Raw genomic sequence first — 26,660 nt, 5'->3', positions numbered from 1 at the left:
CTTTGCATTTTCGTGTCACGGAAGGCAATAAATCATGTCTTCGTATGATTTATGTATTTATTGAAAAATAATACTTTGTTTATTTATCACAAAAATTAAGTTAGTGGGAGAGACGGAAAGGAAATATATAATCATCGTCTGTTAAGGAGATGAACAAGCTTCAAACTTTATTGATTCTACAGGCTCTGTCACTATTCTTGGAAGTTATCATTTCAAAAGAGCAAGAATGTCCATATTTTGGTAACTAGCCTTTAATATCTTGGTGATAAAACGTTATTATTTCAAATTTTTTTGATATTTGTGGTGTTTCAAGACAAAAGCAATGAACAAGGAAAATTAAGGAAATGAATCATTCCTAATTTATTGTCGTACCTCATAAACAATGACGGCTTTAGTGTGGGTGGAGCCTGGGACAAAGATAAATATACAGGGCATTTTTCTTTCTACCTCTAAAAGAAAATAATTACCTTTTTGTTTATGGTCTCCTTCTTTTTCTAGAAAGAATATTTCTTTCCATTTTTAGTGACCTTTTTTAGTCCATATATTTAAATCTTTAATCATTTCTATCCAGCACCGGGCTTCAGTCAAGAGTGGGCTTGGGGTATATTCCCTTCTAAAACTGATTATTTCACTGACTTATTCCGGTCACTTATGGGCTTCATATTCTAATTTCTGGTATAGAGTAGAGATACTTAGGAATATTAAAGTTATAAGTGTTGCGAATTACTTTGATCCTTGCTTGCTTTTGTGTTGACGGGCCACATAATATCCTTGTTGATGAAATTAATTATTTAAAGGGAAATTCTATTAAATGTTGTAATCCAATTATTCTAGCACCTTTTGGTACTAAGGATAAGAAGTGTTGTAGATATTTGTTCACTTCAACTGGACCTCAGTGCGAGCCAAATCATCAAATTGATCCAGTTGAAACATATTCTAAATGTTGTTCTCATTCACGTATCACGTAAGTAGAAACATAGTCAAAAGTGTCCCTTTGAAAAAAAGGAGTAGTCTTTGGGACTCCAGGGGCGTAATCAGGGGTGGGCTGGAGGTGTTGTACACCCCTTCTAAATGAATGAATTTTACCTTTTTACTAGATTTTTTTTTGTTCAGGATAAAAAAAAAGTTAAGGCGAATAGAGGGGTAACATTTTTTTTTTTGAAAGATTTCTTTTCTTAAAAACAAAAAATTAAAATACGAAATTTTTCGGGAAAAAATATAAATTTTTGTGAATAGCTATGGATTTTTAAAACATTTTCCAAAAAATTTGAGATTTGAATACGAACATTTGAATTTTTTTCAAAAAATTAAATAATTGAATTTATATTTATGAAATTTTTTTCCAAAAAATTTGATATTTGATTTTTTTTTCAAAAAAATTACTTTTCTGTTAATAATTATAGATTTTTAAATTTGTTTTTACAAAAAATTTAATTTTTGAAATTCTTATTCCTAAAAATTTATTTATTTGTGAATAGCTGTAGATTTGAGAATTTTTTTTACAAAAAATTTAATATTTGTAATTTTTTTACAAAAATTTAGTTTTCTATGAATAGATGTGGATTTTTGAAATTTGTTTAAAAAAATCAATTTTTTGTGAATAGCGATGGATTTTTGAAATTTTTTTCCAAAAAACTTATTATTTAAAATTTTTTATCCAAAAAAAAAAAAAAAATATATATATATATATAAGGCTGCGGACGCTCTTGGACTCCATTGTAGGAATTATTTATATAAATCAAAATGGTTTTACCATTGGTACCTCCCCACTTCCTAACTGTAGTCTACTAAAAGTATTGTTAGCACTATCTAAATTTTTGGGCTTCGTAGTCGTTTATTTGTGCCCACTAATTGTTAACAATTTTTATTAGACTTAAATAAGTAAAATGTCACTTATTTTTTTATTATATTATATAAATAGAAATGTAATATCTAGCTAGTTACCCATCAAAGAACAATTTTTATCAGTGCCTGTCCTATCCTAAAATTTGTAATGTGCTTATTTGGATATAGATTTGGTTACAAGACTGGTTCTAGAGAGAAACAAGAAGGGACAATGTGAATTGTCCCTTCAATTTTATAGCATATCTACGATCATATAAAATCTTTCGAAGTAAATAATAAATTGAAAAAGGCAAGAAGCAAGAACCCCACGAATCCCAGTCCATTTAGTACGAAGTTTAAATCTTTCAATTCAACCTAATATCGCTTACAGGTATATGTTTCAATGAGCTCTCTATGGACTTAACTTGACAGACTAAACTTTGAAACACGATCCAAGTGGTCATATATTGCTTCAGGTCTTTTCTTAGATTCATGGAGTAACTATTAAAGTAGGATGATAAGTTATTAAGTACTTTATTATTCCAAAGGAAATCCCCATAGTACGTATATAAAGGATTCTAGAGCAATTTTCCGAAAGGAAATTTTGTCGAAAAATTGGAATACTATACAAGGAGACTACAAAATATCTATGGATCCATTCATTTTTTTGAACGAACAAACGTGTAGTTATTTGTCACAAATTAAAATTAGTGAGTATCATTGCTGATTAATTTCAACAAAAATGAGAGAGAGGAAGAATGACTAGGATTTTTCTTGGAGGGAGGAGGTGGGGGCTAATTATTTTTTATTAAAATTGAAATTTTTATTTACTTTTCAACATAAACTTTGAATCACTTTTTTCAAAATAAAAAATGGATTCTTTTTGTCAAAAATTTTAAAATTTGACATTTTTCAAAGAAGATTGTGGTAATTATAAATTATAAATTGCACGGGAAAAAAGATGCCCAGCACATCTATCTTTGATATTTTTTTTAATATCCATAATACTAGAACCCCTACAGCCCCCTCACCCTGCGGACGCCCCTGATTTTTGTGATGAAACTAATTTAGACAAATCAGAACACAAATTGTTCCTTGGATCTTGTTTCAGATAACCTCTAGCTAAGGATAAGTGAGCTTGTAATTTTCCCCCTACGATTCATGACTTTATTCCAAGGTATACTTCGATTAAGACCTTTTCTGTACATGACTCGCTCAATGGCAGACTTTGACACCTTCGACCCTGCCTGGTCAAGCTTTTGTAGTAGTGCCTAAGTTGCTGTCTGGGGTTGTTGTTGACCTCTCGGCATAGATTTTTTGCAAGTTTGGAGAACACATTACGTTTCCTGTCACGCCCACTGAGATATTTCAAACTGTTCAACCACTTGTGTTTGTTTATTATGCTCTGGAAGGTTGCTCAGGGGCACCATACTACTTTGAAATGACCTTGTAACCCTTTCCTTTACTTTGGGAACACACAAGTTGCTGACGAACTGAGTTCCTTCTTCTTGATCTTGATGACCATAAATTGAGTAGGACATGAAAGCTTTTACTCTTCCGAAAACAAAATTGAGATCGATTGATTAATAATTCAAGAGATATGAGCGTCTAAAGTTAGCAAAATTAAATATATTTTCCTCAAAAAAAGAAAAAAGAAAGAAAGTGTTGAAATTGGAATAGACTCAATCTCTCTTTAAAATCAATAACTCACTTAAACTTGATTTAATTATGTTCAATATTATTCCTATGCATAGCACAAATTTTTAAGGACAATTTAAAACATGTGGCGGAGCAGAGTGGGGAATAAAAGTTTTATTTTTCTAAGATCCTAGACCCAAATATTAAGGTAAAATCTACCTCCCCCCCCCGCCAAAAAAAAACAACTTCAATAAAATGTTTAGGATATGGAGAAAAAATCTACTGAAGAAAAAGAATCCTTAATTTTAGTACTCGAGTTATTCAAATGGTAGCAGCAGACAAATGGATGTATGATAATGTGTTACACCATAATTTTTAAATGATGGTATAATATTATAAATGTGTCATAATTCAAAAGTTTGTAGATATTTCAGCTATTTTATTTTTGATATATTTAGAGAAAATTCAATTGGAGGTGGATCTGACATCAAAGGAGGTAATTTTTTAAATTATTAAGTGCTCAAAATAAGTTTTTTTTTAATCGGAAAAAGTCTTTTGAAAGTAAATTCTTTGAAAATTTCTTTTTACACACTTTCTCTATTCAATTATTAATATTCATCTAAAAGGAGAAAACCTCACTAGTCATTAGTATAGTGTGTCCCAGCAAATCGTGAATAATACATTGAAAAGGTTTCATTGACTCGGTAAATAATTTACCGATTTTTTCACGTGATATCAACTAGTAGAGCAATAGAAACAAAGAATTCTTGTGAAGCAAGTTTCTTCATCGGACCAAGGAAAACTAAGGTGGAGACCAAAAATAATCGTTTCATTTCACCGTTCTTGATTGAATAAGTTAGAACGAGATCTCTAGCACCTTCCAAGAGTCTCCTTACAAAGATTAAAAAGCTCAAGGACTACAACAAAACCTTGAAAGAGTAATTGGCTATAAAAATATCCTAACCAGTTTGAAGACAACATGGCGAATTTCTGGCCCTAGTCAATGTGGCTTCCATCATCACCCTCTTGACTAGTTACATTGAGAGGAGAGCCGGGCAACCTTCCATATGAATGTGGATGCCCTAAGGGCTGTTGTCGAAAAGGAATGGGTTGATATGTTGGAAGAATCCGGGAATAAGACCTGTAAGGCCTTCAGGCCAAAGATCGAGCCAAGGGTGGCCACTTTGAGCTTTGATTGTTTATGTAAAATCTAATTGTCTTACTACTTGTACTTTTTGAGAATCTTGAAAAAGTTGAGTATGGGAAAATTCATTCACGATTCACAGGGACACACTGTAGTTACCTAGGCGTTTCATCATAAAAAATCACTTATTAAATGAACTACTACCTTTGCTTTCATAAAATAGGTGGACGCAAGCCTTTATAGGTTTAAAAATAAGTATATCTTTGATATTGTTGTCTTAAAAGAAATTCTTTACAAAGGACTTTTTACCATCATAGAGTGACGAAATTAATCAAATACCAATACATTGCAGACCTTTTTTCTATTTCTATTTGAGTGCAATTGTTGATATATTTTATGGAGATACCCATGTTTAAATAGTCACACTGTTACTTGCTGCTAACTAGAAAGCAACACATAATAATACTTATGAATGAGGTGACAACACAGAGAAAATAATAATAGAACAAAAAACATGTAAAAAAAAAATTTCAACCATTCACGCAAACTCGATCAAAAAAGACTAAGAATGGTACTTTTGTAGAGCGTGAGAAGAACAAAACTGTAATTTTTCTCTAAGCAAATCCCATCCCTAACAATAACCTAAGACAAAAGATGATTTTAGCATAGTGGAACGACGTAGCTCTATGGACAACGCGCACAGGAGAAATTCTTCTCTTGAACTCATTCTGCGTAGGTTGACAGTCCGGTTGTTCATACAGAAGAAAATATCCTATTTGTTATTGGACTTATAAAGAATATGGCCCAATAAATTTTTTTAAACCTATAAGAATTTGTATTTCATATTTTTTTTTCTCTGTTGATATCCTTCTCGCTTCTTTGCTTAAAGTCCCTTTACATCACCTATCCACCATTCAACGTTAAGTTTTGCACCAAATATATATACTACTCATATCTTTATTTATTTATATTCATTTCTGTAATAGCTATCAATGATGCTCAAAAAGTGATATAATTTATTTCATTAAATACATATTTTTAGATCGAACCAACAAGGATGCTTTCTTTTGGAGTTGAGTAAAAAGTGATCTTAATGCATGAAAACTATGATAACAATATTATTTATTATATTTCAGGCAACGGAGGTACTATAATGATACCATTTATAATAATTTATTATGAACAAACAATCATTATTTTCCATCAACAGACTGTTTTTCAAGTGGTTTTGCAGTTGCTAATCCCGCACATTATACTTCTATTAAAGATAAGGTAAAATTAATTTACATTTATTCTTGGCAGTAACTTTAGTAGATTGTGATCAACTACTTTGAGTCCGCTGTATAACAATTTACGGGCAATAGTTAGTAAAAATAACAAGGAATACCAGGTGCCGACTTTTCATTTGATTTATAAACACAGTGAGTAACTAACCGTGTCACAGTGAATACGACTCTAGTTTTTTTTTTTTTTTTTATGACTTGAGACTTGCTTTGAATTAAACTGCATTTACTTGAAAGTTGATTTGGAACATACATGGATAAATTGGAAAAGCCTCAATATCCTATAAGATTCCGATAAACCGACTTTTCCGAGACAACTTGTGACTTGCGCTCATGTCGGCAGTGGAGTCTTAATTATTTAAATCTATCAAAAGTTGAATTTTTCGATGGTTTTCCCCAAAAGTTCGACTCTGAACTTGAACAAAAATTTGGTGCTAGTTACTTTACCCTTGTCTATTTTCCCTAAGAGAAATTTTGCCTTAAACAATTTCGTCTTAGGACATTTTACCCTCATATATATATATGAGTATTACAAGTCTCAAATATCAAAACTTTCAGTACTCCAACGGCCCTATGGAACAAATTTAATTTTTGTGAATTTTCGAATGTACAACCAATATCTTAAAAAAAACTTTGAAACACGGGGAATCGATCTTGTTTTACGAAAAAAAAAAAAAACAACACATTTTAGCGAAAAAACAACATTGCCCTCCAGAGCCCAGGAATCTGTTTTGATCAAAATGAAACATAGCTTTACGTACATAACTCAGAATTCTTAACAATTTTTATTTTATGTCAAAAGTATTTTCCTGTCTCCGTTTTTGAAGTTTTTATCAGGAATGGAAATCAGACACACTTAAATTATTTTAATACTATGTGGGATATACTATATTTAAATGAACTTCGTTAGTTGGGATAGACTATAAATATAATGATTAAAAATTAGAAAATGTCGGTTTAGTATTATAAACTAGACTGGAAATATCAATATGCCTTGAATTGAAATATTTTATGATTCTCCATTTTTTTCATTTGTTCCTGAAGCTTTAATTAGGATCAACAAGTTGTATGAAATGAGACGGAAATCTTGGTAAACATACTTAGTAATAAGCAATAAGAAATAAATAATCCAAATCACATTTGATTTACATGACATTAAAAAACGTAGAAGGATTTTAATGATTTTGAAAGATTTCTTGGGTGAATATTTTTGTATTCTTTTTGCAGGGATTTGTGATCCTGGTGTAGTGAAAGTTTGATTCTATTTATGTATTCCAATAATAAACACTTCTTGAGAATTATAAAGTCAAAAATCATCTCAGAATATATGTGTGTCTATCAGAAGTTGACCAACTACATTGGATCTTCAACACAATCAATCCAAACGATTGATTCATTCTCTTTTTACCATTGAATCCCAATCGATAATTATTGATTGTCCTCTCATCTTCCAACATTTTTTGTCTTCCTAATTAAATGAATCAATTAATTATGAATGAATCAACGCTTAATCACTACAATTTGAGTCAAATAGTTAAACATTCTATCTTTTAAAATTGGTGTAGCATAAATGGGAATAATTATTGCATAGGTTTGCCAAGGGTATAAATGATTTCTATAAATTCAATGTCAGCTAAAGGACATAAGTTGATTGGTTAATTTTCTATCAGACCATCACACGGCCTTACTTCGCTAACGGGTTGTAATCTACCGCCAATTAATGTAATATAATCAAAGACGGCATCCACTTTAGCCGCTGTTGATATAACTAGTAACGTTGGCACTCAACACAACCCGTGGGCCGGGATATCAACCGCAGCTATAGTTTATGGGATCTTTTATGATATCGAATGCGTCGGCGGTCGTGTTAGCATGGAAGACAACCCGTGGGCCGGGATATGAACTGTGGCTATAGTGGATGCTGTTGCTGATGATATTACATGAATTGACGGTGGATTACAACCCAATTGTTAGTTACGTTACGACGCAGCACAGCCCGTGGTCCGGCATATCAACCGGGGTTACAGTGGATGGCGTCCCTTATCATAATACATGAATTGACGTAATCAATCCCTGTGGACATGCAACATATTTCATGAGCCGAGCATAAATTTTTGCCTTAGGAATGGGTCTCGGAAGATAATGTGAAATTTATGATTTCAATGATCTTGCAATTTAACGATCTCTTTCAGTTATTATGCAAATTAACATTCTTGTTCCGTTATTATGCACATTAACGGTCTAGTTCAATTATTACGCACATTAACTAGTTATTTCGCATAATAACGGATTTCTTACTTTAACTCAACATATATATTATATGCAATTAGTTTTAAACATTGTAGATAAATAATATGAAAACGATAGTCTGGAATTACTTGTGAGATAAATAACAGTCTCTAAGATTGTCTTATTTGGCTAACTACTTATTGATTTGGGGACTTTTATTCTCTTCCTTTGTGAAAAAAGGTTGCGTGATACACTAATTGTAATAACGTGATCAGAGTCAGTTAGATTTGAATATAATTTTCCTAGTTGGAATTGGTTTAAGTTCTTAAGTTATTAATATAAGAAATACATACAAATGTGGGCTCATGTATCCTTTGTGTAAGTTGAAGCCTTACTTCAATCTTTTGTGCATATTGTTGCCTCTATTCCTCAAGAAAAGTCTTTTTTATATATTTATATTGTTCCCAGAAACAACATTACACAAAACTAATGAAATTTTTGGATCTCAAACCTTTCTTTCTATCGGGTAGATATGATTAGATTATATTAACCACTAAAATATAATTTAAATTATCTAATCTTAGATGAGACTAAAAGCATGATTGATCAACAAATCCCAACAAGCTACGGATGTTTAATTGCATGTCTTATACAAGGTCCAGAGTATTGCAAAATTTGGTCCTACTCCATAAGTATGTTATATGCTCCATTTTTAAATCAATACATTCTATTATTTTCATTATGTTCCTATACCAGAGACTCACTCCTGTAGAATGTCAAAAAATGATAATAGACTTGTCCCTGCAACGTGAGTTAGTTCATCAAATTTCAACACCTTCCGCGATGCAATCACTCCATTGCACATCAAATCCCCTCCCAAAAAGTCAATTTTTTACTCGACCACCTATGAAATTCATAACATTTTAAGTACACGTAGGTTTTTACTCTTAACCTAAAAGTATGTTTTCTTTGGCAATTAGAGTGCAGAGTGTTTTATTTTTACAATTTTATAAAAAAGTGAAGTGTACACGAAATTTCTAAAAAAAAAAGATATCTTCTGAGCTCCTTGTTCAATTTCAATAAACAAAGTAATTCTACAAAGTTAAAATATTTGAAGAATGTTTGATATTTGACCATACATTTCCCCTTGAGGATCAAGATTTATTTTAGTCAAATTTGGCTGGACAAAAAATAGAGGTAAAAATCAATTCAATGTTTCAGGTTCAATGTAAAAATCTACATGTACTAAATTTCATTCAATTCTGAGTATTTGAGGTGATACCCTCTGAGCGATTTGATGTGGAATTGAGTAAATAGTCTGTTTTAGTAATACTTTATTTAAATTATTCATTACTAATTTATATATTACCGATAGTACATTTGATGTAGCAGTTTTTGGAAGGCCTTACGCACAACATACGAAATGCAATATAACATACGATAGACAAAGTAAGACTTCTTAAGAATACTAATTGATGATTGAAGCGTCTTTTCAGACTTTGTTGTCAATAACGTTCATGGCTTTACGAATGTAGGAAACATCAAAACGGTGAATGACAGTGAGTTAATATTTTCGTGTATTTCAATTGTGATCTGATTTAAAATTGTCTCAAAAAATGTCTTTCTTTATATATTTAAATGGTCTTCTTATGAATAGCTCAATTATAAGCTGGTTGATAAAGTTACTTTAACAATTAATGTTAAAATATTATTTATCTCCTAAAAAAATTGCAATGATGTTGGTTTGTTAGCCAATGAAATCTACGTTCTAATTAACAACTTTTAACAAATGGAAGGAGTCATTATTGAACTAATCAGTTAACTAGAAGGATTGGTGACATTTATAGGAACTTAACCGTCCGTTACTTCCCAAGGATGTTTATACACACCAGAGGCACCAAAAACCCTTGTTGTATCTTATGTATATCATATTTTGGCTCCACTTTCAATACAAATGATATGAATCCTTTTTTTTTTAGATGGTCTCTCAGTTGTCTACTGAGTAATTAACAAATTCTAAAATAATTTATCAAGGTTTAAAAAAATGTTTTTCCAAGTATAAAAGAATGTTTAATATGCCATCAGTTTATTTTTCCCCCAACTATGATTATGAATATCAAAGAGGAGTAGGACATGCCTTTTTCTGTATGGAAGATTTTAAGTTTGATAATATATATATATATATTAAATGCCAAGGTTAATAGAAATGAAAGGTAATACCATTACCGCGTGACCTTGTATTTATACTACGACTAATGTTTGACTTCCACCACACTTTTTAATAGTGAGGTCATAGAATATGATTGGTTGGTCAAAATCTGTCTGTCTTGCCCAATAGGTGATTACGATACATCAAATTGAAAATTTTAGTAAGGCCCAATTACCTGACGGTGTAGCATTGTATTTTTATTATGCAATCGTATAAGGGTGTGTTTGTGTCCGGGAATCAAACCCAAACTAAACAATGTAATTAGCTGAAATTTAAGGCTCAATATATAGTTCTTATGAACTATTTTTGACCTTCAAGGCAATGGTGACCTTAAAATAAGATTTTTCTAAAAACAAATTTTTAGACTATTTCATATAAAACAAAAAATAAGGAGCATACAATTTTAAGAATTATTCTTGCTATATGGTGGCAAGCTGAATATAAATAAAAGGTGATACCTTAACGCGTGTACGACTGATGTTTGACTTCCACGTCGCTTTTAATATCAACGTCATAGTGTATGAGTGGTTGCGTGTTTAGTCAAAATCTGTTTTTCTTTCCCCACGAATCGTATTTTACTAAAAAAATGGTAGAATTTATTTAATTCTTCCATGCAGTCATCATTGTTTAATTTGTAGTTAAGTTTATACTTTTACTTATGAAATAAAAAGAGTTGCAAATAAAATGAATAGATATGAAGATAAAACACACAAAAAAGGCCAAGGATCCCTGCTCTACAGTCTACAAAATTTAACACGCATTATTTTCTTCAACTACTATTTCAGAAATGGAATTCACAGGTATGAAATAAAATGTTAAAACGTATAGGATTTGTTCACTGATGTTTAAAGTATAATTCCTATCTAATAACTACTAAGAACAAATAAAGTTTTATAATTCTTGCTAACATATCAATTTTAATGTTGTGGTGGCTAAACACCCTAGAGAATTAATCGTGTTAGGATGTAAGGGGTAGTAACGGAGAGTTTAATATGCTATAGTTTCGATATGTCCTTTAATATTTGAAAAATATTGTCGAGGAACCACATATTTTCGAGTCGAAATAATATCATCCCTTTAGTCATTTGTTTTTACCAATACAAAGTCTTTGAATGTACAAAAAGTTATTGTAGTTACGAGTTTCTAAATTAGGAAATCAAACATTCATTTCTTTCTATGAATAAAAAAAATGTATAATTTTGTAAGTACTCAAATTAATTGGTTATACAAGAATATTTTTTACAAAAAAATAAAATTTTTGGAAACACGTTTGGGCACATATCAATCTTCATAGTATCTCTCAACCTTTCCTCCAAAAAGAGAGAAAACAAAAAATATTTAGGACCAAGAACCACGATCCAGTTAAATTCGGTGACATGCCGTCCTGTATCATTTGTCGGTCTTTAAAGAAGACAAAATGAACGACATATATCAATGGACAATGTTCTCGGAAGAAATAGTCCTTTTGAATTCAATGCGCTTATGTTCACTGCCTGGTTATTCATGGAAAAGGAAATATACTACATATAGGGACTTCAAAGAAGATTCCTATATCTGATGGAGTAAATTTAATACTTTAATGTTTACTTATACTTAATCAATGTGACTCCATCTGACCATTTAAAGAAAAAAATCAATCCCTCGTGACGTCATTCAGGGTGTTTAAAAATAAATATAATATGTTCCTTCATAATGAAAACATAAATATTTATTTGCAAGATTTGTGCAATGCTCTTAATAAATATCTCATATATCTTATATGGATAAATAAACCATAAACATTTTTAGAAAAAAATCCAAGGACCGATCCCAAAGACTAGACTGCACCGAATAAATAGGCGTCGACAGCACACGGGTGTACACGCAATTTATTACATATTGTAATCTTCAAATCTTAACATTTCTCTCTTTCAAAATAAAGAGGTTTTGTGACTTAAAATGTTTCTTGTCTTTAAAAAAATTTAATTGATCATGGTATTTTCACTCTTAAAAACAAGACACAAACTCTCTTCACTTTGAAAAGGAGAGATGTTGAGGTTTGACGATTATGAAATGCAAAGTTCTTAGAAATAAATTGTTTATAGACATTTTACTTGTGTACAAATGATATAAATTGTTAACCAAGGTTTATAGAAATATAAGGTTAGACCATCATATAATCGGGCTTGCTAGAATTTTCATTTTGATGTACCGTACCGACTACTGGTCCAGATAGGCAGGTTTTGACAAAACATGCAACCACTCATAGTCTATGACGTCACTATTACTAGAATTTTCAATTTAATGTATCGTACCGACTGCTGGACAAGAAAAAAGGATTTTGAGAAAACACACTACCACTCATCTACTATGACGTCAATATTTGAAAGCGTGGTGGAAGTTAAACATCAGTTGTAAATGCGCTATGGTATAACCTTATATTAATAATAATCTTGTGTAACCCACATTAACTAAATGAACGATTCTTCCATTAGTATGTGAGAATTGTTCATAGCTTAGTAAGGGCTTTTTCAAACTCCCCCAATTAAATCTGAGAACAATCAAAACGGCCAATTGATTAATGTATTTCTTAAAAATCGATAATTGGGCTTATTGATGTTTTAGGGGTAGTATTGTGAGTGACTGACGTTTTTCCATTTTCCTAGTTTTGATAAATGCTGCTTTCACAAAAATCTCTCTATTTTTAATGGAATGAGAGGAGGAACAATTTTTATATTTATTTCTTTTTTGTAAACATTGAGAGATTATATTTCTATATTGTAATGAAGAAGTTTGTTAAGGCTATTGAAATTCGTGCATTTGTTTGCATAAATAGGAATCCTGATATGATAACTATTTCAATATCTCAAGCAATAATGAATTAAATTACATACTGTTATAAATAATATTAATGTTGTCTACAAGCTGCGATTTTGTACAAGATATAGTTTGCACTTGTAATGGGACACTCAATATATGGTATATTGTATGGTTCATTGAAAAAAGTAAGACAAAAATAATAGGTTGGGAAAAAGTATTTCCTATTTTTTTTGCTTTATGTCAATGATTCAAGAAGTGTTACAATCATCCAATTTAAACCAAGTATGCTCCGTTCTGTTCGATACTTCTTGCCAACAAGAGTATAAATTCATCATGCCCTTCTTGTAAAATCCCTTATCCCTACTGGAATCTATCTCATACTCTGTCCTTGCAGAAATAACAGGCTCCATAAGAGACTAATTAATTATATTTCAAACAAATTTTATGGATATACAACACAATTTTTTAAATAATTTGCTTAGTTTAACAGCTATATAGATAATATCATAATTTTTATTTGTTCACATGCAGTTCATTTTGCGAAAGATTGCCAGGAATATTGTACAAAGCAGCCATACTCGAATTCATGGATATTTACATACTCAGAGTTATGTATCTGTCGTACAAGATCCATGTCGGCCTACGAACTCTATCCCTCAAAGGGCACTTCAACTGGAATTACCATACCTCAAAAAACATATTTGAATATTAAACCTTCTGGAAGAGTCAAACTTATTCGATTGAAAAACGTCAACTTTGGAGAATGTGCCTTTTACTTTCAAACTTTTGATCCCTATGGTTATCTGAGTAATCAAGTGTCTACATTTTTCTCATATGTTCCTAAAGGAAGGTAGGTCATTTATATACGTATAAAGTTAATATAAAAAGTCTTTCTTAATTTGGTCTCAGATTATGCTATTTGGGAGAGGCAAAGCAGGATAAAACCATGATTCACATGGTTGAAAGTAAAGGCACGATCACAGGAACAAAAACTGGTACCTACAAAATGGATGGTGTTGTTCAAGAGGGCATTTCACATGAATCAGGGGACGATGACTATGGAGAAAACTTAAATTCTCTTTGCTTGGTCCCAGATGATCTTAAAATTAGCTGCTCAGATGAGTAAGTTCATACAATTTGTATAAAATAGGAGAGACCGGGATAGTTGCAACACTATTTACTTATTACTTAATTACTTGTTTGATTCAGACACGTCAAAATTTGACAAAACATATGTCTGCTATTGTTTAAATATATTTATAGATTATATTAGTTAGTTGTTTTTCCACAAATTACAATTTAATATTCTACATTTAAATGTTACAATGGTTTTGTACACCAAGGAAGGTTGCAACAGTTAAACAAATATCAAATTTGAGTTGTACATGAAGAAAAATAGACTAAATAAGACTTTTTGACGAACTAATAGTAATAACAAGTCCTTTCAAGTTTTTGAACTTTCAATGTGTTATAACCGATTCTGGTAAAATAAATTGATCTTAAAAATGACTCATCAGTATTATACATGTGATAAACCACGGAACACTATATACATAGAGAGTGTCCTTTTCTTAAAAGAAGGACACTCTCTATGTATATAGTACTCCCTCGATAAACAGACAAGGAATAGAACAGGAAAATAACCAATACATTAGTCGTCCTAACAAACATAGCTACGTGTACTAAATAAATCATGGATTTTTTAAAATGTTCCTTTAATTTGTCAGATGGAGTTGCACTGATTACGGATAAGTAAACATTATAGCATTAAAATTACTCCATCTGATCTAGGAAATATATTTCCTTTGTCTTGGAACGAGGGAGTATCGAACCTCCGTTCATTGAATTCAGGAAAATAAACTCTCTTGAGTGTGTTGTTCATTGAGCTAGGTTGTTCCATTGGATTGGGGTATTTCGAACCGTTTTTGAAAAAAAATCAACAATAAGGTAAAGAATGGATTACCAGGAGATATACAAATATAAATCGCTGAAAAAAAACCCCGATTAATATAAATATTTTATTAAATAATTAATATTACACTTATATTTAATATATTTTATTCTAAAGAAATATTCACGATGTAATATTCAATTCTGATATTTTTGTTTCATCAGTATAACAATCTTTCTTATCAAAGTTTTTGGCTTATGACTTTGCTGAACATGGTATCTCTTTTCTGAAGCAAAATTTATCATCAATCCAGAAAAATCCCCCCAGCAATCATATTTGATATGTTACAGAAACTATGACTTAATCTTCATTCCTCTTTGATATTATATATATATATATATATGAAGTCTTCCACCTCCATTTGCTAAGTAATGCCAGTAGTAAATAAAGATTGATTGCTTTCTGAATTTATAATTAATTTTCCAAGAATGTGGTTTTTCCAAATATATTCATAGCCAATTATTGACAAATAAAACTACTATATATAACATTTCTGATGACACCGAGAGGCGACATACCTCTATTACATATTTTAAGAAAATCAGTATTATAAATTTCTTTTTATTTGGACGATAAGTCAAATCGGCCAAACTGTTTTTGAATCCCTTTATCTATTTCTCTCTTCTTGAAATTCATGGGGAACTTATTTAAAGATAATATATTCTCTGTGTTTTATAACCCAAATGACCTGTTTTACATCCTGGGACAATACAACGAATTGTATTCTGCCAAAAATATACATAAGTTTTTTATCAGTGAAAAAGCTCTTAAAAACATAAATTAACATACTCCATCTTACTCCCTTGAATGTACTTAACATTTTTTTAACTTTAGATTTTAATTTTTGTCCGGATGTCATACTGATGTATTGCCCAGGATGTAAAACAGATCATCTGGGTTATGAAAAACAGAGAATATTTTATGTTCAAATATGTTTCCATCAAATTTCAAGGAGATTAATTAAATGGATGAAGGCATTCTTAAATTTAAGGCTGATTAAACTTATCTTACAAATACCAGGACACCTCCAATACTTTACGATACTATTCTTTTTTTTATATATTAAGATGACCTCTATACACTATCAGAAGGGTTACTTAATATATAGTAGTTTTATTTATAAGCAATTTCTATAAATAAATTTGGAAAAACAATATCCTTTGAAAATTAACAATAAATTCGGAAAGCAATCAATTTTTAATTGCATCAGCAACTACTTAGCAAATGGAGGTAGAAAACTGAATAAATATGATATAAAAGAAGAATGCAAATTTGGTCATGGTTTTGTAACAAAATAAGTATTATTGTTCGGGAAATCATCCTTCATTTGTGATACATTTTGATATAGAAAAGAGGGATCATGTTAAGAGAAGTAGTATAAGAAAATACCCTGGATACGAAAAATTTCACCACTGATCAAAGAAAAATATAAAAATTGAATGATGCATTGTGGACAATAAGTATATTAAACATAAGTCTAATATCATTTAACAAAATTATTACTATTAATGGTTTTTTTTTGTCCTTCTATTTGTTTATCTGTAACATATCATTATCAAACTTAATATTAAGCTTATTTATCGAAAAAAAATATATATCCAAATTTAGAAAAAAATATATATAATTTGTGTAGTGTTAGTTACGACGACTAATGTATTTTTTTATTTTTGCAACTCATATTTTTTTACTGTATCCCATAAATCCATTGTATTATAGATCGAAGAAATTTATTCTCACAAACTTATTCTGATCTAGATAACAAACATGTTTGCTGTTAAGTAAAATATAGTAAGTAATCAAGGTTAATAGAAATAGAAGGTTAGACCATCATGTAATCGGCCTTACTTGAATTTTCAATTTGATATATTGCACCGACTGCCAGACAATAAACTACTGACTAAGACAGACAGATATTGAAAAAAACGCAACCACTCATACACTATGACGTCAATATTCAAAAGCGTGGTGGAAGTTAAACATCAATCGTACACGCGTCAAGGTATAAACTTGTATTTCTATTAAGCTTGGACTCGACCAAAAAAATAAGGACTCTTACAATATCCCAAATTTATCCTGAATGAATAAGCTTTGAATTATGATATAATTATATGAAAATTATTAGTTTTTTTCACAATAATCTGCTTTAAATGATACAATTGTAAGGTAAATTTTGCGGCTATAGCTTTTGGCTGATGCTCAAAAAAAGGGATCCCTTGCAATTGTCCCGTGTTGCAACTGTTCTCGGGTTTCCTTACACATAGTTTCTCAAGATTTCATCTCAATTATTTATAGCTATAAGATCAAAAAAGCGGATTGTGCGAGGAAGAATTGTTGTTTCAATCCGTAAGTTGTCTTAAATTCCCTGTAGTCCTGTTCAATAAAATTAAAAAAATCATAAATTTCTTTATATCTTTAACAGAGACCATCCCATTAAATGCTATTACGAATGTAAGTTGATTCGACTTAAAATTTTCTATATTTGAGCTGTTAACTACTAATTAAATATCTACATTGAACATCCAACCTATAATTTTCTAACAAGCTGATATGAAAGCAAGTTCACCTGAGTGCATTGGGATGAGCTGTACACCTCACTGCTATAACGGACAAGCCTTGTATAGTATGTATTCTCTTCTACTTGTTCTATATGTTCTTAATGGATGCAAAAAAATGCTTATTCCATCGAGCACTCATTCTCCCCCGCCCTTTTTAGGCTATTTTTTGAATCCTACTATCAGTAAAATAGTTATGAAATGTAAGAAATAACTAAATTTTCTAAATTAACTAACGAAAATATTTTATAAGAGCGATTTCACGTGACGTCAGCATTGTTGATGTCTGCCATTTTGGGGCCTAAATATACAAGTTTTATTATAATCAAACCTCTATTTTTTTAATAATATAAAGGAAAATACCGAACTATTGTAGGTCAAAATGCGACCAACAAATAAAGGGCCCTAAAAGGATATAAAAAATATATCACTATTTCATATTTTTTATATATTTGTCCCTAAAATATATTAAAAATATTTTATTACATCGTTATACACCCTTATTTCTATAGTGTAGGCAAAAGTAACTATTACAATTGAAATAATAAGATACTTTTATCTAATTATCCTACTTTTCTCTTCCCTAATTGATTAAAATATAAGGACAAATTGTACAAATCTAGCCATTTTTTGGTTTTTTGGTTATATTCAAATATTAGTGTTTGTCATTGGCACGAAATTATATCCAATGCAGATGTAAAGTCTTTTTTATTCTTATAGCCATTTTATGAAGTTTCATGAAGATGGTATATGAAATTTGTCTGTCTAAATTATGATGCAATTTTTGACGTCAGTGAAAACGCTTTATTCCTTAAGAGATTTATTACACAATCAATTTAAATTTATTACTTAATTAAATTTCATTACTATTCTTCTCTAAAAAATAGTCCTTTGTTGGTTTAAAAAACAAAACAAGGAAAAGAAAGAATCCTTGAAAAGGATACTTGAGATATTTTTTTCTGAAATCAATTATTGTATCTCATGTGCCAAATATCATAATAACAGTCAAAAACTTATCATAATTAGTGTTTTTGAAAGAATGATAACTCTTCAATCTGAAGATGTGCTCACGCTATTTCAGCTAAATATTAAAATATTTCCCTATTTTAATGGGATTATTTAAATAATTTTGATTATTCGTTTAAAATATTGGAATTTATCTTTACTATAAGACCCGTTATTGATAATAACATATCTTTTATTTCAGTTTCTAATGTCCACGGTAAGTTTGATCGATTTTGCTTTAAAATGAATCATGATATTTTCATTTATAAGGAGTATACAGGGGCGTTCGCAGGTTGTTGTTGTTGTTTTTTTTTGGGGGGGGGGCTGTTGACTTTTGGAATTTTTTGGAAAAAAAATTGAAAAATTAAATTTCAAATATAAATTTTTTCGGAAATAAAAAATTCAAATATTAAAATTTTTAAAGAAAAGTTCAAAAGTCCAAAGTTATTGACAGAAAATTAAATTTTTTGGAAAAAAAAAAATGAAAAATTAATTTAAATTTCAAATATTAAATTTTTTCAAATCAGCCAAAAACTTAGCCAAAGATGATGATCTTCACAATAACAGAATGATAAGTGTCAGAGTCAATATAAGTAACATAAATCAAATAAAGAGTTTGAGCTATAGCTTTGATTATTCGATATATTAACTCATTCTACAAATTTGAATACAAAGCCTATAATTCACTCAAATATGACTTTGAAATACTAACATGGATAGTAAAAAAAAAAAAAAAAAAAAAAAAAATAGGATTTCTCCTTTTATTGATTTTTGTTCAAGATTTTTTTTATGTTGACGCTCCGCATATGGGGAAATGACTCAAATATCTAAAAATGAGATGAGTGTAAAGAAAAAACTAGGTATAGAGATTAAAAAAGGAAAAACGGGTGAGCGTGTGCTCTTTCTTCTTTTTATTTCATTATTTTATCATCTTCAACTAAAAGAAGAATTCTCGCCCATCTTTGGTGTAAATTGCTTTTCAAATGCTTAATAAAATAAATTTATATGAAGTTAAATATAATTAGAATATTTTGCCTGCACTAGTGTTATTTTAAATGTAGTGTCCTCTTTATAGCAGTAGTTCATTTTCTCTCCCAAAAATCATTTAACAGGCAGCTGATATTAACAATACTCTTAATTTAGTAATACCATATGTCTCGCTCCCGCCTTCCCCTCGCGCTCTTACTCAAATCCAATCTCTTCTATGACTCAATTTATCTACTCAATTGTTTTGTTGTACTATTTTATGGAGGCTCTTTAACAAAATATCCCACTGTTTGGGGGACCAGTGGTTAATACTAACATATATCTGCAATGGGGTATGAACGTTGTTTTACGCTGTAATACGTTGTAATACAACTCCATAAATTATAATACAGGCCTCAAAAATTAAATCTACGTTCTGTTTGGGTCCCCGTGGAACAAAATGTCGTTACCATATGATTTTTTAAAAATCCCGAGTAATATACGGACAAAATACATTCATTCATTCTAATTTCGTCTTAACGGAAGAACTATACTCGGAGCTGCCGGCGATTCAGTTCGCAAGGAGGAATGGAGATTCACCGAGGTATGTGTTTAAGTAGGATTTCACAGAAGGACTCTATGAAGGTCAGGGACGTTGAGTTGATGCGCACCATCATTGACTGGTTTCCGACGAGATCCTGCGTCTCAATGGGAAATAAACTTGAAGTCAGTAACAAGAGTCCGATAGGTCTCTTACCTGGCTTGTTCAAAACTGCTACGACCTTTTGACCTAAGACTAGTGGTCCCCCAGTACCCTCGATCATAATCCGATGGATTATTTTGTTAGGGGTTATCTTGAGGCACACAGTAATAGGCGTCCCCATACAACTAATGTAAGTCTGGTGGTCGCCATCAAGGAACACTTTACATCTATACCCAGGGACCTCGTGATTGAGGCTGAGGGCAATTATATCGAGTAGACCTCAAAACAAATTACCTTCAATGACTTTGTTTCTTATGTCAAATAAAAATTACGGATTTTACGTTACTTTTGTAAATATGAGAGAGGGCGTGGATTTCATCTTCGAGCCTTGATATAAATTAATAATATAAAATAAAGGTAGGTTACTCTCATAGAGGTCGCGGTAAAAAATATGTTTTGGGCTAATCTACAGTCTGTTACACCACCTTGCAGATAATGTATATAGATTATTTAGTTTGCTAATATCCTATTGTTTGAATTTATTTACAGGTTATACTTTAAACTGTCTATGTTATTACGTTAAATCGCTCCTTCAAAAAATTATTTTTGCCCCTCAAAATCATTTTTTATCCAATAATTATTGGGTTTGCTCATAATAATCAGCATTATATTAATAATAAAATTGTAACGCAGATTTTGTAATATTTCATAGATTTTTTGATATTAAAGAAAAATGATCTGTTGCAACTGTCCTCAGCCTCACTTACTTTAACTGAAATATAAATATAATTTTCTTTAATACCTAGTTATGCCCTTGGCTCTACTATCTAAAAATAAAAAGGCTAAATTATTTTAAACAGATGACATTTCTCAATAGAGCATTGTTTTCCTCCAAAAACTACGAGTTTTGACTTGAAACAGTTAAAAAGTGTTTCTTCATATTTTTTTCCTTCTTCATTATTGACTAATTAAACCTTTCTAGATATACGAGGCTATCATCTCATCCCTCCTTACGTGGTATTTGCATATAGAAATGATACTGGAATACCGATTTCCGAAACTAAAGCTATCTGTGAGACTGTCGACTTCTCCATTCTCTGGCCTGATTTGAAAAAGTAAGACACAATACCATTTCGTCTAAAAGTTATATATATGAATAAACTTCTTCTATTTTCGGTAGTGGTGGATACACAGATAAGATGATCGCTTTCATGAAATGCGTGTATAGCCAATTCCCATATTATCTTGATGAATTCCATCACATTAATCGTAAGCCCCAAGAGTTGAGAGTTATCATGTGCTTCAAGGAAATGGACACATCTGGTACGGCATTTTATAATATCTTATTTCTTTAAACTTTAATGTTTGTATGTTTCAGTAAATATCTTTTTAGGACGTAAGTTAAACAAATCAACAAAATACTTTTTTTGTCTACAATCTTTGATTTCGTACTTAAGTTATCCAAGGAATATTCTAAACATGGAAAATGTTCTCTTTTCCGGCTTCCTTTGTTAACCAACTAAGATCGATTTTTTGAGTAAAATAGTTTTGAAATGAGGGAGGTAATTACATTAAAACAATTTCTAATGAATGTCATAAGGAATTATAATATTTTTTGTTTGATGTAGAGGGTCGGGATTTTAAATCGGTAAAATTTAAAGATAATGTATATTACAATTTATTTCCCAAAATTAATTCAGCAATCCACAAATCTTAGCTCTTGCATGATGTAAATCCCTCAAACCAACCACATCCAGCTTCGTGTTCATACAAGCTGCTGCCTCATGAGTGGAAGCCCGCGAGGAGTCAAAACTGTTATGTGCACTTGTATTGGACACTCTCTAAGACACCTCACATACAGTAGGGTTCAGATTCGGTGAGCTAGGAGGCCACATTTCCTTTGAAGGAAATGCAAAATACATTTCAAGAAGTCTGTAGTACATTTTTTTTGCTCTCAAAAATGATCATGAGTCTTCATTACAGGTGTTTCCGAGCCATCAGACTCCTTGAAAGCTTTAACAACATTGTAAGCAGTTGATTGGGCAGCTTCGTCAAACTCCATAATCTCCTTGGGTGTGCACTCGGAACGGAGGCACACAGTAATGGCCTCATGATGTTTGTATTCGGAAGAGATCTTAAGGATTTTGTATTATTTCTTATAAAGTTTTGTCTGCAAAATCTGATGAGCAAATTTTTATAAACATAAATTGCAGGGTTGCCAAGATATCGAGGTCTAAACTTGTTCTAGATTTTAAATCCTCACCCTGTATTTATCTTATGTTTCCATAATCATCATTAATAAGGAATATATTTCAATACCTTACAGCATTCATCAAACTATTCCCTCTTTTATTTCATAAATACTATATTTTGAAAAAACAGCCCTCAGTTGGTTAAGAAAAGGAACAAAAATAAAAAGTGCATGTTCCATGGTTAGAGTATTCGTTCATTTATCCATTATACGTATAGGATTTGGATTAGATACGAATAAGTCAGAGTACATCAAGCCAAAACGTACAAAAGGGCAACATAAGCCCTCTGGATGCTTCTCCGGAGAGTCTTGGGTGACAACTCAGTTACGTGGGTCTGTACCTATTGGAGATGTGGAAAGTGGAGATGAAGTTTTGAGTCATTGTACTGATAGCAAGGTAAACAAATCAATTAAAAAATGAAAATAAAAATATTAAAAAAAAACCCGTCAATATTATTAAACCTTTTAATAACAAGGTTGATCGAAAATATTATCTTTTTCTTTTAGTAAAAGTTAATTTAAAAAAAAAAGATAAATCCTTCCATTTTATTTTCTAAAAAAGTGAAAATATTAAAAAAAAGGATAAATAAATAAAGAGAATCTAATTTCAAAAAACGAAACGGAGAATAAGGGCTATAATATTTCACACTGAAATAGAACATGTCTCTATTATATTTTTGATTAAACCCTTAATGCAAAAAAAACCAAAAAAAAAACCAAGGATAGTGATTAAAAATTTTAATATTTGAAATTTTTTTTCCAAAAAATTTAGAAAAGCTGTGCTAATTATCCGAATAACTCAAAAAAGTGGAGATCCTTCTCCTCTTCCTCAGTCAATAAATTATCATCTTCACTTTGCGTTCGTAAGCTTGACGTACCGAAGTTATTTCCTAATTTTTAAAAGGTTATGATAATTATATCTCAACTATCCTCAGTAGTTATCTCCAATTTCGAGATAGAAAGAGAAAGTAAAATTAAAATCTCATGTTTTATTATAGAAATATCAAATATATCTCAACAAACCCTTACCCAAATGTTTACTTTTTGTGTCAAAAATTTTAAGGTCGAAATTCTCTATAACTGTAAATATCAAGCAACCCGGGTTTCATGTTAATTTGATAAACCAAAGAAGACATTTAATTATATAAGATCAGGGTGGTTAGATACTTGACATTTTAAAGTTATTGGCAGTGTAACATGTCTCCTCGCTAACAAGTATCCTCACTCTCCCCTACTTGTGAAAATTACCCGGCCAAAGTCATTCAAACGGAGGAGGGGCTAAGGAGTTTTAGGTTTCATTTAGGAGTATAAATATTTTTGCTAATATTTTTTTTTATAGTATGTCATTATGTTTTTTTTGATTAAGTCAATAATTCCTTAGTTATGACATTTAATCCAATATCCTTGAACTAATTCCTTCTTTCATATTAGTGTTATTATTCGCGAATAATTCACGAAGGAAAACATGCTTGGCCGGAAGATTTTAATTATATACAAATTCGACTTGAAAATGGACAGAAACTGGAATTATCACATACTCATTTCCTTATGGTATTTGAAGATGCATTCAGTGACGTAGTGAAATACGTTTGGGCTAGAGATGTGAGAATTCATTCGTTGTACATTGTAGAAAATTCTCTAATTCTAAAAGACTTTTTTTTAGGTCCATCTTTTTAAATATCTTCCTATCATAAAGAATAATAGGACTTCTAGGTCCAAAGTCGTGCAATTGATTCAAAAACGTGGTAGTCAAGCGTTTCATAATCCTATTACAGAGTCCGGCCTCATTACTGTCAATGGAGTTGTTGCAAGCGTATATGCTGTAGCCCCAGGATTTATTTATAAATCAAATGAAGTAGGGAATATAATTGTTTAATAGAAGTATAGAAGAGGTGGTAACTCCTTCTCCTTCTTATTAGATTTCAGGCCATGAATTCGCTCATTTCCTTTATTCGATTGTAAGGACTTTTAAAAGCTACTTACCCATTGGCCCTTCAAATGAAATCCAGGAAGGAATGGACCCCATCACATATTTCCTTACTAGAAGATTTGAGTAATTTATTTTGTCAAGAATTTTAAGTTTTTTTAAAAATTTTATCTACTTTCCTTTCAGACCTGTTTTGTATCAGATGCTTGGAGTTCAACGAGGAAATAGTACGTACAGGATTCCTGGAATGTATTGGTTGTCTCTAGAATTGGCTATGGATTTCTTTAAACCAACTTAAGAGCTTAACTTATGGTTCATCTAAGTGTTAATAAAATAAAACTATTATTAATTACTGAAGTATAATTTAATCAAATTTTGTTTCATAAGGATACTAACAAAAAACAAATTAATGAAGGTTATTTCACTAGTTAAAAATATATAACTTATAAAATCATAAAGTGGTCATAAAAATCAAACTATGGATACATTATATGAACTTTTCATAATTGTAAAATCATAAGTTATAATATAGAATAAAATATATCAAAACGTAATAGTCATTTCCCTGAATTTCTCAGAATCTCTAACATTTGCAGAAAAAATGATTTTCTCTATTTCCCAATTGATAATGAGTTCCATCATCATTTATGATATTCAACAACTCTCTTCTTCGAATTTCTGTTCTCCTCATATAATTTCGAAGAGCTATCTTGCGCATCTTAACTTCCTCCGCGTCCTTTGGTCTATCCTCTTCCTCGCAGTCTGAACAATTATAAAAAACTACTTTTTTTGTCTCGTGAGATGAAGTGGTCCTTTGAGAAGGTCCGTCAATTTGATCCTCTTCTTTAATCTCCCTATTGTCTTCTACTTCAGGAGTAATATCCCTGTAATTACTATGACATCCTCCGAATGGAGAAGTGTAGTATGGAGTGCTGAAAAAAAAAACCCCACCTTTTAGATCAATATATTAACAAATATGTGGAGGAATGTGGTCTCAAGAAGATTTAGAAAAAATATTTTTTATACTCTATTTCGTTACATTATTTATTTTCTCAACTTTCCAAGGCAATTTCCAAGGCAATTCAAATCAATTTTTCTCGAGAACCACAACTTTAATTAATATTTAATAAGGAAATTGTAATCTTCAATTACCTCCAAGAATCCACTTTTAAAATAACCTTAATCAAAAAGTTAATGCATTCTTGGATGTTTTCTCCAGTTTTTGCAGACGTCTTAAACCTAGGGTGACATTTAGTGTTAATCACTACAACTTACAAGTGACCCTTGGACAATAAGTAACTACCATTTCGGAACAAATCCATTTGTCTCGACGAATTTGGATATTTCTTCATCAGAAGGTAAGTTTGGATGCTTTGGCATATCACTCTTATTTGACAAAAGAATGGCCGGCACATTTTGGCCCTCAGGTAGTGCACATTTTTCATCCAACTCTTCCTTCCATTTCTTCACCGAATTAAAGGTGTTGACATTCCCCGAGTCATATAAAACTATAGCTCCAACGGATCCTGAGATTAGTAATTCAAAAAATATTATTTGTATAACTAATTAAATTCCTTATCGAATGAAAACCTTTAAAATAAGCCCTTGTCATTTTTGAAAACCGCTCCTGCCCTGCAATGTCCCATAGTTGAAGGCGAACTTCTAAATCCTTCTTAAATTGAAGAACCTTGAGATGAAAATCTACTCCTACGGTAGCGTAGTAATTTTCACAAAAGGAGTCATCTATGAATCGTCGAATAAATGCAGATTTACCAGAGTTAACTTCACCTATAACAATTATTTTATATAATCTATTGTCTATTCCAGCATCGTAATTGAATCTTCTGAATAGGAACATGAGGAATTGAATAGCGGCACGTCTTGGTGTTACAAAAGAAGGAGAGAAGAATATAATATTATGTAGATCATTTAATGAAAAAAAAAAAATCAACTCGTTGAATTTTATTTACTTGTTGAATCTGAGAGCTTAGTTTATCTTGATCCTGTAAGTATTAAAAAATATTTCTTTTTTGTAACAGGATGTATTTATTTATTTAAAAAAAAAAAGAAGATACATATATATACAAAATCGGTAAAATTTGAAGTTATAATAGCTATTAATACAATTTTTCATAAGATATATATATAATATACAAATAGCAATAATTTTTGCATCTCA

At 30.8% G+C, this 26,660-nt stretch overlaps 2 protein-coding genes across 2 annotated transcripts; one reads left to right on the top strand and one right to left on the bottom strand.

Moving 5' to 3' along the window:
- Nucleotides 1-56: 56 nt before the first annotated feature.
- On the top strand, nt 57-25,035 carry LOC121113707 (uncharacterized). The gene is made up of 22 exons (XM_071886733.1): nt 57-240; nt 835-964; nt 3,921-3,958; nt 5,649-5,678; nt 5,743-5,878; nt 8,587-8,644; nt 8,703-8,810; nt 8,875-8,926; nt 9,494-9,567; nt 9,615-9,677; nt 13,658-13,976; nt 14,036-14,248; nt 17,370-17,420; nt 17,497-17,525; nt 21,286-21,418; nt 21,484-21,626; nt 21,682-21,699; nt 22,773-22,951; nt 23,986-24,156; nt 24,218-24,409; nt 24,474-24,607; nt 24,668-25,035. The coding sequence occupies exons 6-22, from the start codon at nt 8,608-8,610 to the stop codon at nt 24,777-24,779; spliced, it is 2,028 nt and encodes a 675-aa protein (XP_071742834.1). The 5' UTR covers nt 57-240; nt 835-964; nt 3,921-3,958; nt 5,649-5,678; nt 5,743-5,878; nt 8,587-8,607; the 3' UTR covers nt 24,780-25,035.
- LOC121113709 (ras-related protein Rab-7L1) lies at nt 24,831-26,401 on the bottom strand. Its single transcript, XM_040707559.2, has 4 exons — nt 26,072-26,401; nt 25,785-26,007; nt 25,634-25,720; nt 24,831-25,413 (listed from the first exon to the last, which is right to left on the bottom strand). The coding sequence occupies exons 1-4, from the start codon at nt 26,337-26,339 to the stop codon at nt 25,065-25,067; spliced, it is 927 nt and encodes a 308-aa protein (XP_040563493.1). The 5' UTR covers nt 26,340-26,401; the 3' UTR covers nt 24,831-25,064.
- Between the last annotated feature and the right edge of the window lie 259 nt (nt 26,402-26,660).

Source organism: Lepeophtheirus salmonis, chromosome 2, assembly GCF_016086655.4.
Source record: "Lepeophtheirus salmonis chromosome 2, UVic_Lsal_1.4, whole genome shotgun sequence".
NCBI lineage: Eukaryota > Metazoa > Arthropoda > Copepoda > Siphonostomatoida > Caligidae > Lepeophtheirus > Lepeophtheirus salmonis.
This window is presented reverse-complemented; position numbering and strand designations above follow the sequence as displayed.